Source organism: Puntigrus tetrazona, chromosome 16 (assembly GCF_018831695.1).
Source record: "Puntigrus tetrazona isolate hp1 chromosome 16, ASM1883169v1, whole genome shotgun sequence".
Taxonomy (NCBI): Eukaryota; Metazoa; Chordata; class Actinopteri; order Cypriniformes; family Cyprinidae; genus Puntigrus; species Puntigrus tetrazona.
Window position 1 is genome coordinate 22177856 of NC_056714.1, and position 13357 is coordinate 22191212.

General features: G+C 38.6%; 1 protein-coding gene across 2 annotated transcripts in view; it reads right to left on the minus strand.

Annotated features, from left to right (window-relative positions):
• Window positions 1–1795: 1795 nt before the first annotated feature.
• The window catches only part of emc2 (ER membrane protein complex subunit 2), a 28954-nt gene continuing 17392 nt past the window's right edge, over window positions 1796–13357 (minus strand). For both annotated transcript variants that reach the window (XM_043261302.1, XM_043261301.1), the window contains exons 8-11: window positions 11414–11495; window positions 10647–10757; window positions 8355–8459; window positions 1796–2394 (exon numbers count right to left, since the gene is read on the minus strand). In XM_043261302.1, coding sequence (XP_043117237.1) covers window positions 2308–2394; window positions 8355–8459; window positions 10647–10757; window positions 11414–11495 — 385 coding nt within the window. In that variant the 3' untranslated portion in view covers window positions 1796–2307. The remainder of the gene's footprint in view (window positions 2395–8354; window positions 8460–10646; window positions 10758–11413; window positions 11496–13357) is intronic.

Below are 13357 nucleotides of genomic sequence, written 5' to 3' on the forward strand. Positions count from 1 at the left end.
ACTCTGTTTCTGTGTTGTTGTTGATGATGAACAACACTGTATAAACATGTTCCCATAAACTGTGTTAGCTTCTACCTGTATATAGCACGTCTCATGTTCCACCAGAGCAGCTTGGCAAATTCTTTTCAAACGCGGGATGAAAGACTCTTTCTAAAAACGTATTACTTTTCATGAAAAGATCCCTTAACTTGGATAAGAGCTAAGAGGAGGAAAAGAAAACCACCCTCCTGACTACAGATGGCACTATTGCGTTAAGTTAAAGGGCGGTTTTGTGGGTCTTGCACATCACTCACACATCAAAGTGATTGACATGTTCTTTTACAGACCACTTACAAGCCTTTAATGACCTTTACAAGAGAGGGCATTGGCTTCTTCCATTCCTAGGTTGCCTGGGAGACAAGCATCCACATGTAAATGATATTCTCTCTCAAATGAACCATCCTTGATGGTTCCTCAAAAAGCTACACTTCAATGCAGCGGTTCCTGTAAAAATAACCGCTCTGTCAGTCTCCCTCCGCGGTCCCCAGGCTTTCGTCGGTTCTGAGAGCTTGGAATGCAAAATCAAACACAGACACATCCACTGACCAAAGTATTAAAACTGATGAGTAAATGACTTTCACCGCTCCCACTTCAGACTTTCAAGCCCCTTAACAAGTCAGTCGGTCCACGAGGGGAAAAAAAAAAAGAGAGGCAATAAAGTCAACGCTCAACTTTTCCACCGGACTGCATGTGAAATTATGAGACAATTGCCACGACTTAATAAACAAAAGAGATGGAAGTAGCAGCTGACCCGGCACGGGTGAGTGAGAAAATAACGCTCATTTAGTTCCGAAAGCGATGTGACCGTTACAAATGAACACAGTAGGAAACCAGACCTACTTTTCACAGCCTCTCTCAATCTTTCCCTTTCAGCCACTTGAGAAAAACCCAAATTTATGCATTCAAAGTGCTTTTGTTTTAATTACCGTCCAAGCTTTTCTGACGGTCTTGCAGTAATTGAGGGGCACGGGTCCCAGTCAGATCGTCGGGAGCGAGAGACTGCCTGCTGCTCAGCCTTCTTTTAATGGGAAATTCTGTTGCTCTTAAGTATTTCAGCAGATCCCAAGCAGCTGCCCAATGGGGTAGTGTGAAGCTGGGGCTCTATCACTTCTTGAAATCTACTGAGGGCACATTATATGACCATAGTAATGGCGATTATTATCCTCTTTATTGCTATTATCATTCAGTGATCCAAGGGTGGTCCGAACAGACTTCTAACCGCTCATTAGATTATAGCGACTAGGAGAAGGGCTGATGTTTGAAAACAAGTAAAACATTCCTAAAAAACATCGGAAGAGAGAAAAATCTATGCATGGAAATAACTTGTCAATAAAAAACTACCAAAGTATTGTTATAATTAGTTAAAAAAAAAAAAAAAAAAATGCAGTCCATAATTTTGCTGAAAAAAAAGCAAAGCAAATCTCACAACTGACAATCTTCCAGTTGTGAGATTTAAAATGATTGGTAAAATATTCCATGAAAACAGAGCAAGACAGAAGAAGTGCTCCTTGGATCATTGCATTAAACATAATTGATCAATGAAGAGACCCACCAAAAAATTGGTATGGTTTGTCAAAATTGCAGTCCTTTATCTTGCTGAAAAAGCAACAGATTCTCAGCTGATCTTCCATTTGTGAGATTTAAAACGACTAGGCAAAGCATTTGAAAAAAACAGGCTGAGACAGAAGAAATGCTGCTTGGATAGTAATGGATAAAACAGATAATTGATCAATGAAGAGACCCACCAAAACATTGATATGGTTAGTCAAAAATGCAGTCCTTTATTTTGCTAAGAAAGAAACTGATCTTCCAGCTGGTTCATTTATTTTGCTAAGAAACAGATCAGTCATGACATCAGTTTCTTGCACATACACTAAGTACATTTCCATCTTCTCAGTTTTCTCTCTAATCGAACCCTTATAAACTATAAGAACTGACCAAACTAAAAACATTAGTAGATTTTCCTTTTCACGCTCACTTCCATCGCAGACGCATTTGATTCCACCAATTGACCCAACGATAAGCTCTTAATAATAAATAAAGGAGTGCTGAAGGTTGAATCAAGAAACTTGTGGAATGGTTCAGGGTTTCTGAAGCCTACCCGGAGACCTCAAAACAATACAAAGATGGAGGAACTGATATAGAGGAGGTTGGGTTGGGTGGTCTGGTCTGAGGGTGGTGGTGGTGGTGTACTATAGTGAGCAGGGAGAGCTGCCATGGTGTTGTGGTGACAGAGGTTGTGGGAAGGAGGGGGGGCAGAGCTGAGGTTTAAGACATGGTGATCTGCATGGACTCCAACATTTCCTCCACCGCCTTCACCGAGCATTTGTTCTCCTTCTTCCCACGGCCCGCCATCTAGGAGAAACAGAAAGAGAGAGAGAGAGGGGTTGATGAAAGGACATCATTCCATTTACAAAGTTTTTGGACGTATTACGTTTTAACACAAACACTGTGGCGCGTCAGACTCCATGACATACTAATGCTAAAAGACAAGTATTTGTGTACGATTCCCATATCTCCTTGCAGGAACTGCATTCATAAAACCCTTCAGACTTGTTCTAAGAAAGTGAAAAGTACGTAATGACCATTGTTACAAATATTTGCAATTTAAAGCCCTATCCCACAGCGGCTAAATTAGTGAATGCAACCAAAATAGTACATGGGATATTTTAAAACTTTATTCCTGGAGACTTTCCAGTACAGGGTGTAAGCAACCAAGGCTTGTATAAATGTGCTGGCCCTCATAAACATTGCATTCAGTGCATTTTAACATGTTCTGTCTGTTTCTTCCAGGAAAACCGAGCAAACATGATGACTTGCAATGGTCTGCGACTTGCAAGTACTCTAGCAACTAAAGGCTATTAGAAGTATTTTTATTTCGTTGACACAAATTATCCTGCAACTTCATTTTCTATTTTGGTTTAATTGAAAACTGGCTCAAAAATAGTTTGAATGGTGATGACGCTTTTGCCTGCACTACTAATTGAGATGCCGCCGCAGATGTCTCTTCGTTTCTCCTTGTTTGCCCTATGAGAGTAAAAGGATTGAAGGGATACTACGGCCTAATGAGTCACCAACTTACAAGCTCACTCACAAAGACCCATTAGCCGACAGCCCCCATGGCCAAGCGTACTTATAGGCTCTTGCCACATCCGCCTGTGACTCATCTGCTAAGAGTCCCTCTGCCTCGCTCAAACTGGACAAATTGAGCATATCGGCCAAAGCTCACTCCTCTATCCTCCCCTCCAGCAATTGACATAATAAACCAATCCACTATCCATTAAAGGCTGTGCTCTCCGTTTCTCCTCATTAGTCACGTCTGACGTCTGCTTCGTTTCCCCATCACCACAGCTGAAGCAGCGGTTGTGTAAGGTGTTTTGGAGGAAATTAAAAGGGCAAGGCTGGTTAGCATAATCCCTGCTGGTAGATGGTGTAACTACACCAAAAATGAGCATCATAAAAATACGGTAAACCTAAATGAAAAAATAAATGCCTTTGGAAACACCACTGGTTTTCTGAAGAAGAAATAGCTTACTTTAAATCCAGTTTTGTCCGTAATGTTTAGGATGGAATTCAAGCTGCTGTGGCAAGGCAGCCATTACTCCAGTCTTCAGCATCACACAAGTCTTCAGAAATCATTTGAATATGCCGATTTACATATATGCTCCATGTAAAGATGTCAGATTTAAATTGACCCTTCGCTAAGACCTGCCCCCCTTTGTTACTTTTCCTATGTCCAACAAGGGAACACATTATGTTTTCAACCAGTGAAAAATACATTGTGGAGCAAAGAAAAACAGAAAAAAAGTCTCTGCTATCCAATTTTGTCATTTTTGTGGCTTTTTAATATGTTGTGCCTCACTTCAAGTGGCACATAAAGCGAACGTCTTTTTCTCTTTACTACTTATAGCACAAAATAAACATGAATGAACATCAGGAATCTGTTTTAACCACAAAAACGTGTCAATACGCACCATTATTCAAGTTAAATTCCACCAAAATTAATCTACTCTCCTGTGTAATTTTTTTACAGATAAAAATGGCAAATTTGGTGTTATGATTGGTCAGATAAACTGTCAATCAAACTCTCTGCGAAGGGTCAGTTGTCTCAGCCTAACAAATGCCATTGAGATGAATGGGAATATTGATAGACAGCTTTCTCCTGGTATAGACCTTCTTTGAGGAAACATCTGCATCGTAATGGGATTTGGGTGTGCTTGTAGAAGGAAGGAGCCATCCATTCCAGTGAACTCATTGGGTAAACAGAAAAAAAGCACACAAAGCATGGCCGAGAGAGCATGGCAGTGCCGTTTCTGAGCTTGGCAGTGCATATCTGTGTCTTTGCAAGTAATTCATGAGTCCCACTGGACATATACACATACAGAGAGACAAATGTTATTTTCTTACTGGGAAACATCGCTAGATTAATAGAGTTGATATGTGGTCTGTGCCAGGCTGCCGTTCCCAGCATTCTCACAAAATCCCCCATTGTTGTGCAAGTGAGCTGTGCGGTTTATTCTGAATGATGAATTCCATCACGTTTTAAATGAGTGCAAAAGTCAAGGGCATCTACAAATGGCACAGAAGACTACTTGATGTTCAGCAGTCCAAGCGTATCATGCATTTCAAAACATGCTGACTCAATGAAAATGTTTGATTGTTTGATTGATGCATTGATTGTTGCAAACAAGCAACTGGGTAATTGTTATTACTCACTCATGAAATTAAGCAGTATGCGTTGTTTCTGAGTGTTCTATTATGATCGGACCCATCGTATCACTCAATCTGCTTTGAGTGAGGGCTATGGCATTACGCATCAGAAGCCCTCTGTAGCACCCTTATCCATCAGCAAAGTGAGTCATCCGTCTGTGTGACTATTATGAAACGTGGACTGACTCAGGCCTTGACAGCCGCTGTGGCTGAGTGATATCACCAGTGAATTATTAGCTCTATATTGAGAGAGAAGGATGAAGATAATGCATTTATGCTCAAAGTCAAGCACAGAAAGTACTAAGAAGGAAAAGAGGAGAAAGAGTTGAGTAGAGAATGTGCCATCAAATTCAATTCTAACAACTGTCCGAGGACATCAACCGTGGCCAGAAAGGCATGCAAACCAACAGAAGTTGGGAGGCACCGTTAACCTCCAGAAGACCTCATCAATCAAAGCTGCTCTGCTAAAGGGTGACTCAACTTCTCTTTGAAAGACCTCAGAAGTTCTTCAAAGCAAGGAATACAACAGGTTATGTTGACCTCTCAATACAACCAAGGTGCTTTCAGATACAGTGAACAAGGTTCAGGGATAAATGGCTTATTCTAAACAGCCTCAGGTTAATTCCTTATTGCATATTCAAAGCAGTTTCACCGTATCTTTGTCACTGGAGGACATGCATGATTCTAGCACAGTATTTCAAGCTTCCAACCTTCTCTTATAAGCAACATCAAAGCCTCTGACTCATCTTGTAGCTTGTCAAAAAAATAAATCAATGTATCATATGCAATACCTCCGAAGCACCAACATGGTCAGCAGAAACTGCTGTTTTGACAAAACAGTGTACATAATTTGTCCTAAACATGTTATGCACGGTGTTCACCAAAAAATAGAAATTCTGTCATTTTTCTGTCTAAACCAGACACAGAACCAATGTAGCTTGACCAATGCATATCATCAAACCAACCTAATTTCTTAATGTTAAAGCATTAAAAGGTAAAATAACAGTATGCCCCTCTGAAATGAATTCTGATACTAAAACGTTCTGTCTACCTAAATGGAAAACAATCTTTATGAACACAGATCGAAATGAGCTATATCACACATAGCATTTGCAAACGTCTTTTTGTACAAAACTCATGGTGTGAGCACTTGTAAATTCAAGCAGATCGAAAAATATGAATCTGTAATGAACAAATACAATTGACAAAGGCAAATTTTGGTTGAGTTTAATTTCACTGAGCTACACTTATCAAGTTCTGATGACCCGATCTCTTGACGTGATCATGTAGATGAAAAGTAATTGGTTTAACGCGTTAACATAGCAGAATTGAAATTTTGTTCAGTTTATTGAAAGGTTTATCCCACGATTATAATTTAATAAAGTATGTTTGTGCATTTTTATTCTGATTGAGGTGTTTATATGGAGCAATTTCATTCAGTTTGGACTTTTAAACCAATTACAATGCTCCATGTAAATGCACCTACTAATGCTCATGCTGTTCCAAAGCTGTTTAAACTTACTTACCCGTATGTGGAACAAAATATACATTCTGTAGAATGCATTGTATTTTTTTGTCCATACAATGAAAGTAAATGAGGTCTAAAACAACGGACCCAAATTAATTGCAATAAAAAAAAGACATTTAAATAAAATCAAAACAAATAACGGAAAATTTTCTTGTGTGTTCCACAGAAAAAGTCATACAGATTTAAATGCCAGACAGGTGAGTAAACTGCACATTAAAGTAATACTACATGACGTTAAGGTTTGAGTGTCAGAGGATTTTTCTGTCCTTACTGAAAGTGTTGTATAAAGTAATTATCAATGAATTGTTATTCAAAAACATATTTTAGGCTTAAAATAAAACCACATGGAGCATGATTTCTTTTCAATAAGATTTCACTGGACTACCAGGCACAACGCGACAAAAACAGGATCCAAGCACCGTCACAAAGTCTTGACGCACAAAGCTGCTGATGTTATGCTTAGGACAGTGTTAGAATGACTGCCATTCATAAGCAGTGATGTTCTTGTGAGCAAAGTTTCTCCTGAGGCATACAGATCAGTAAATGCAAGAATCAGAAGAGAAAAGATACAGAAGATGATTGTGTGAAGCAAGAAAGAAGGAACGAAAAGAACATTAATATCCGTTATTGGGTGGTCTGGAAATTCCAACAGAAACCCGGCCAAGTTTTAAACCACCCTGAGGCTAGTAGACCACAAGGTCAATATGTTACTTTTGAAAGTGGAAAACAGTCCTTGAATGTTTACTTCTATGAAAGAAATTTTAAAAAGAAACAATGCATATTTTATAGGCCCAGAAATTAATATTTGATAAAAGTCAACTGGATCCAAAGTTGTTTTAGGCCTCGTTGTCTCTCATTGTATGAACCAAAACAGTTAAAATATCTTTTTGTGTATGTTTGCCTGTTACAGGTTTGTAACGACATAATGGTGAGTAAAGGATGCCACTAATATTTTTCATTTTTGGATGATCTATGCCTTTAATGACAAGATCTAGTTCATTCTAATAAGACTCTTGTCTGGTGGTGAAACTCTGAAGAACCCCTCTTTGGAAGGGAGATGCCAACCAATATGTCAAAGTAAAGGGGGCTCCATCAAGAGTGTGTGACAAGAGTCCTCCAACCACACAGGAAACACTCCAAGGTCTACATTTGCGTGCGTGTGTGGCCCCTGACGGCCCTACTTGCTGACTAAGGGCCTCTTTATTACACTTTTAACTGTCAATCCTTAAAAAAACAACGTATATCATAACCCTGATGGCAGTTAAGATTTCTTATAAATGTATAATATTTACGTTCTGTGTACCATGGCAACGGTATAAACCGCTTTAGTGATACCATGCGCGCTGCACTTCACTTTTTCCTCTCTTCTGCTATCATTATTGCCTCTCTTTGCAGTCGTGGTGTGCACGCTGCATATTTTCCCCTTGCTAACTCCCGAGGCCTGTGTTTGGCACCAGCTGTTATGCTTCATAGGGATAGTGGCGCTTTAACATGCAGACATAGAAAACAGCTGCGTAACACAATGCCAGGCCCTGTGGGCTTAAGTCAACACATTAGCTGCGCTCTGCCCAGGCACGCGTGTTCAGCACAGACCCAGCGTGAAGGCATGGCATACGCTCACTGTCTGGGGATGTACTCCACTGTCTGTATATCAGACTGTGCCTGCAAGACAGAAAAGAAAGAACCAAGGCAGCCAAATGGCACCGCCAGTAACTAGGGCTAGGCAGCATGAGTAGGTAAAGACGGTATATCTATGGCATGACTTAAAGTGTTCAAAATAAAACAAAATACTGTAATTAGCAGTTGAAATACCATGCATATTTTATTTTATTTTGTTATTTTTTGTAGAAGCCGTTGACTTTTTTTTTTTTTTTCTTGATTCTGTGGTTAATAGAACGTTCAAAGAAACAACATTTATTTGAAACTGATATATAGATATATGTGTGTGTGTGTGTGTGTGTGACTATCAGTCATTAGGGTATTAGTAGACTGACTGCTTAATAACTTCTAACAAATCAATCAATAAATCGATAAATTCAGATAAACTAAATCAACATCCCTAATCATGAACTCTCACCTGATAGGCTCTGCTAATCTGAGAAGTGGCCCACGCTGCGTACTTCATGTTGTCCTTTTTCACCTTTGCGCTCACTTTTGGGCTGGCAGCGATGTGACTGGCCGACTACAGGAGAAGAGACAACGAACAAGGGGGTAAGATGGACCATAGTGTTGGGGGAAACACATGAAGATTAGAGTATCGCCATTCCTGCAAAGCGTCAATAAAGAGTCATGAGATAAATACCCATCGACTCCCACTTAAAGCCCACATAATGGAAGGGTGGCTAAACTCTGATGGCAATGGAGGGTATTTTTTAAAGGGTGGAAAATGTGATGGTTTTGAGCCTGGTTGAGTAGTGAAAAAAAAGCCAGGGCGCTGTGTTAACGCAGCTTGATGTGTCTCGCATCAGAGATAGGATAGGCGGTGCTGACAGGCCTGGGAGTGTCAGGGAGGCGGCGTGTGAACGGCATAGCGCAACGTGAATCATGCTCTCCAGCCGCTACAAGATCTCCGTTCCACAACCACAAATCCTCCATCTTTCCCTCGTTATTGCTATTAGACCCGCTCAGCAGAGCTAGCAGTACTCTGTCGGCTAGCATGAAAGCCATTCCCCATGGATGTGCTGAAACTTTAACTGCACACAATCAACCTCATCTCTGTTTCTGGCAGCAAAGCCCTCGGCTTCTGGATTCTGGGGTGTGTAAGGTTGGTGAGATGCGGCAAATAGGCCCTGTTAAGGAAAACTTTTGGTCATTTTTATACTGCTTTTCTGTTTCAGTTATAGTCTTTTGGTGAAAATGTCCTGCAAATTTAGCCAATATTTTGTCATTTATTCAAATTGATCTCAACTGAAAAATAAAAGCAAATATTCCAAATATTTCATGAACTCAAACATGTATCAACTGGACATTATTTAAATACTATTATTATTATTAATGATACTTTTTTTATTAGCTTAGGTTTTAGCACTGTTTGTATGTTATTAGTCACTTTTATTAGGTTCTATCTATCTTTAGTTCTATATATGAGTAACCATTTATATTAAAGTTTTGTTTTTTAATATTTCTATTTAGTTTTATTATATTTTAGTAGTTAACTTTATTTTATTTCAGGTAGTTTCCAAATCAACAATTACATGTTTTTTTGTCTAATCTTTCATCTAATATTTAAACAAACCAAACCAAAGCAGTCAAACCAAAATTTATTCCGACACCTTCACCGTTTCTCACATTATCACAATTTGCTATATTTTAGAAAATTGAACTCTTAGTTAAACTGTATCAAAACAAATTCATCTTGATAATATCAAATAACGTTGACAGAAAGGCATGTAATGAATTAGTTTGAATAGCTGTCAGTTGTTAGATAATAAATTGGTATTATCACAATTAAGTCAACAAATATCGATCAATGCTTAATTATACAAAAAGTTGTATTAGCAATTACAGAAAAACACTTAGTCAGGTAAAAGTGTTTGAATATTATTATTATTATTATTAGGTATCCTATTAATAAATTATTAAAGCCTATTTTTATTCAAACATAAAATAATTGACTTTTCATCGTAATGCAGGTATTTTTTAATTTCTTTTTGGCTCACCTTCATAATCTTTGACAAAATAATAAACACTCATTAACAAAAAAAATTTGTCAGTTGACAAATTCAGTCATGTTTGCCGGATGGTGTCGTTTTTTGTTACACTTGACCGTGTAACAGGCTCTCGGTTTTGTTGTACTGACCGACATCCTGCTCTTGCCGGCCTTGTTTCACGTGCAAATCGCACATCAAAGAGCGCTGATGACTGTCATGGTTCTGTGTTTGAACTACTGAAGCTTGCGTGTGTGTGTGTATGTATGTTTGAACAGAGGGCCTGTGTGTGGCTCCCTGTGCACCCTCTGTCGGCCTTCTGCCCCTGGCTGGCTGTTTGTGTTCATATGTCAGGAGTCACTTACAAATGATGCATTGGTGTTAATGGACAACTTCCTGTTTAAATAAATACAGATGAAAGGCTTATTCAGCGCACATATTGCTTGAACCTTTCCAGCAGAGCCACGTGTGACGGAGCGGTTGCCATTTCTCTACCATTCTTTTATTGTCAAAGGTTTGTTTATCTCTGGAATAAACAGAGAAATGCCCTACAAAAGGTCCGGCGGGTTACATTACAGCAAAAAAAAAAAAAAGTTTTTCCAACACAGAGACTGGAAACATCAATTGCAGCTGCCCCCGTGTGAACCAATCACTGCCTCTGGATCCCTTCACATGCACAAAAAACAGAAATAGAGAAGGTGTCTGTTTTCTGAACAACTCACCATGTAAAGGCCGAACAAGGCCCTCATGTTTCTGTTGTTAAGCTTCAGTGCCTGCGCAAAATACTTCCTGGCCAGTTCGAGGTTTTCCAGACCTCCCTGGGTGTACTTTACCTGGGGGAGTTTTCAGAGGAAACAGAGAGGTGATGTTGTGTTATAGGCACACTTAAAGCTGACATGAGATCTAAATAAACAGAGCATGATCTAAATAAACAGGAAAATCCTATACAAGCATACAACACGATGCAGCTAGACATAGAGTGCAAAAGGGAGTTCTAGCTCATATGGTTTATAGGGTGATGCAGTTTTCTGTGTCCACATTACAAATGCAGTATTGCAAAAGGCAAAAAAGTGTGTTGTGAATTTTTATCTATTTAAAAAAATATATATAAAAAATGTGATTTTTTTTTAAATACATCTAGAAAAAAATAGTTTGCCTATGCAAATACCGTGTATACACACACACACACACACATAGAATTTATTTTTTTATGTGGTTACATTCATATTTGTACTTTGTAACTCTGACTAATGACATATAATATAAATATTTTTTTTTTTGGATGTGTTTATTTTGGACTTTTCAGATGCCTGTTTTTTCTGATGAAAAACTATTTAAATGTTAATAATTTTTAATTAATTGCTTCAGATCGCACAATGAATCATTCTCAACGAATGCTTAAAATGTTTATTAAAAAAATAATAAATAAATAACCTTATATTAAAAAGTAACATTTATTTTTTGGCAGGGAGAAAGAAAGCTACTATACCTCAGCATACTGTTCGCAGTACAGGTGATTATGTGGATTCGTCATCATCAGCTCTTCAAGACAAAAAGCTGCTTTTGCATAACTGTGGGAAGGAAACAAGAGAGGGAGAAAAAAAATGAAGATCATAGAAAGCATCTCCCAGTAGCTTTGTGGTATAACATGCAAAGCAAAGCTTAATCTCATCAGTCAAGAGTCACATGACAGTCAGATGCTTCCCTTTTATTTGCTTTTATAAGGCTTAATAGACAAATGTTGAACAAAGCTTTGCAACAGAGGTGCCAACCCTGTCCTACATTCACTATCGCCAAAAACAAATCTGGTCTAGCAATCTGTCCCTGGCATCATCTCAAAACCGTCTTAAGCTCATTCTCAAAAGCCGTTTTCACATATCACAGCTGAGCCGCTGACCTCACACTAATTTACAGTTTCATGTCTCAGACACTCTCTCCATTATAAGTATACAACATGGGCCTGCCCTGCACATTTCCACAATGCTCCCACCAAAAAACCAAACAATTTCAAAAAGAACTTCAGGACTATTACGACAAAGCCACAAGACACAAAAATGAGCCAAATGTGTCCAAAAGCTGTGGACGGGGTTGAAAGGCTCGTTACCGCCTCAAGTCCCAAAAACCGCACAGCTTTTTTAGCTACCGTTAGCAAGCTTTCTGTCTCGTCCCATGCTAGGTCCACACATCGAGACCCACATAGTACGTGCTCGCGCACACATATCAATTTATCGCAACACATCAAATCATATAACAGAGCTGGAGTGCGTCCAGTCGAGTTATGGATGGTAATCTTACCACTGGCAGGAATAACGTGTTGACGCAAACAAGACTTTTTTTGGCGGCAAAAGACTTGCTGACTCTCACACGATGATGAGTCTATCTAGGCGTTTAGGAAATGTTCATGGGACTTTTAATGCAAAGAAAGCAGATGAGAGAGAGAGAACAACACAGACAGTCAAAGAGGTTGAAGGAGTGAGCCGGTGAGATCAGGCCACTCAGAAGGTTGAAGGCTGCTTGCAATTACCATTTCCGCTCCATAAAGACTTTCAGATGTGCTCCTGCCGTGGCGTAAACTGCGGCAGAGCAATGCAAAGAGTGAGAGACAGACATATGGAGATACACAAAGAAAGAAAGGCAGGCATCAATACACATCGCTACTTAACTCAACACCCACTACCTGAGCATTCAACATCCAGGGCCAACACAGCCAAAGTCTCCCATTACAGCACTTTTCTGTCCCAGGGTAACTGAAATTTAGATTTTTTTTCTCCTAATTTTACTTTAAATATTAATATTTGTTCGCATCCCAAAATGCTAACTTCAAATTTCACTATGTGATTTTAATTTATAGATAACCTTTACAATAATTCAAGTTATTCAAGTTATAAGTCAAGTCACATTTTAACATGTAAAGCCACATTGGAATTCAAATTTTGAGTTTTAAAATAGAATTAAATTGAAAGTAAGTACACTGAACAGGTTCACTGAAATAGAATATTTTAATCTCGATATACTAAAATAATAATTAAAAATACAATGATAAAAAAAAAACCTAAACGCACATACTAAATACCATACTAAAATTCCCCCATAAAAACATTTTATATGATTAATAAAACTATATTTCCCCGTTTTCCCAATGTTATTGATATTGGTATAAAGTCACACTAAGATTTATTAAGTTTTAATTCTTTCCAAGTTTTTCAAAATGCATAAACGTGCTTCCACTTTTATCTCCTGATGAACCTACAAACCTCTTAACCTAGTGTGGTTTAGAAACTTCACAGATTAGTGACTGAGTATACAGAGTTCCTCAAGACTTTCCTTTCTAGTACGCTCCATCAAACTGACTACAATAATCAACATTTAAAGTGGACCCAAAGAGTTCAACAAAGCTTTCCTAAGACAAGAACATATTTTGGTTTTAGAACAA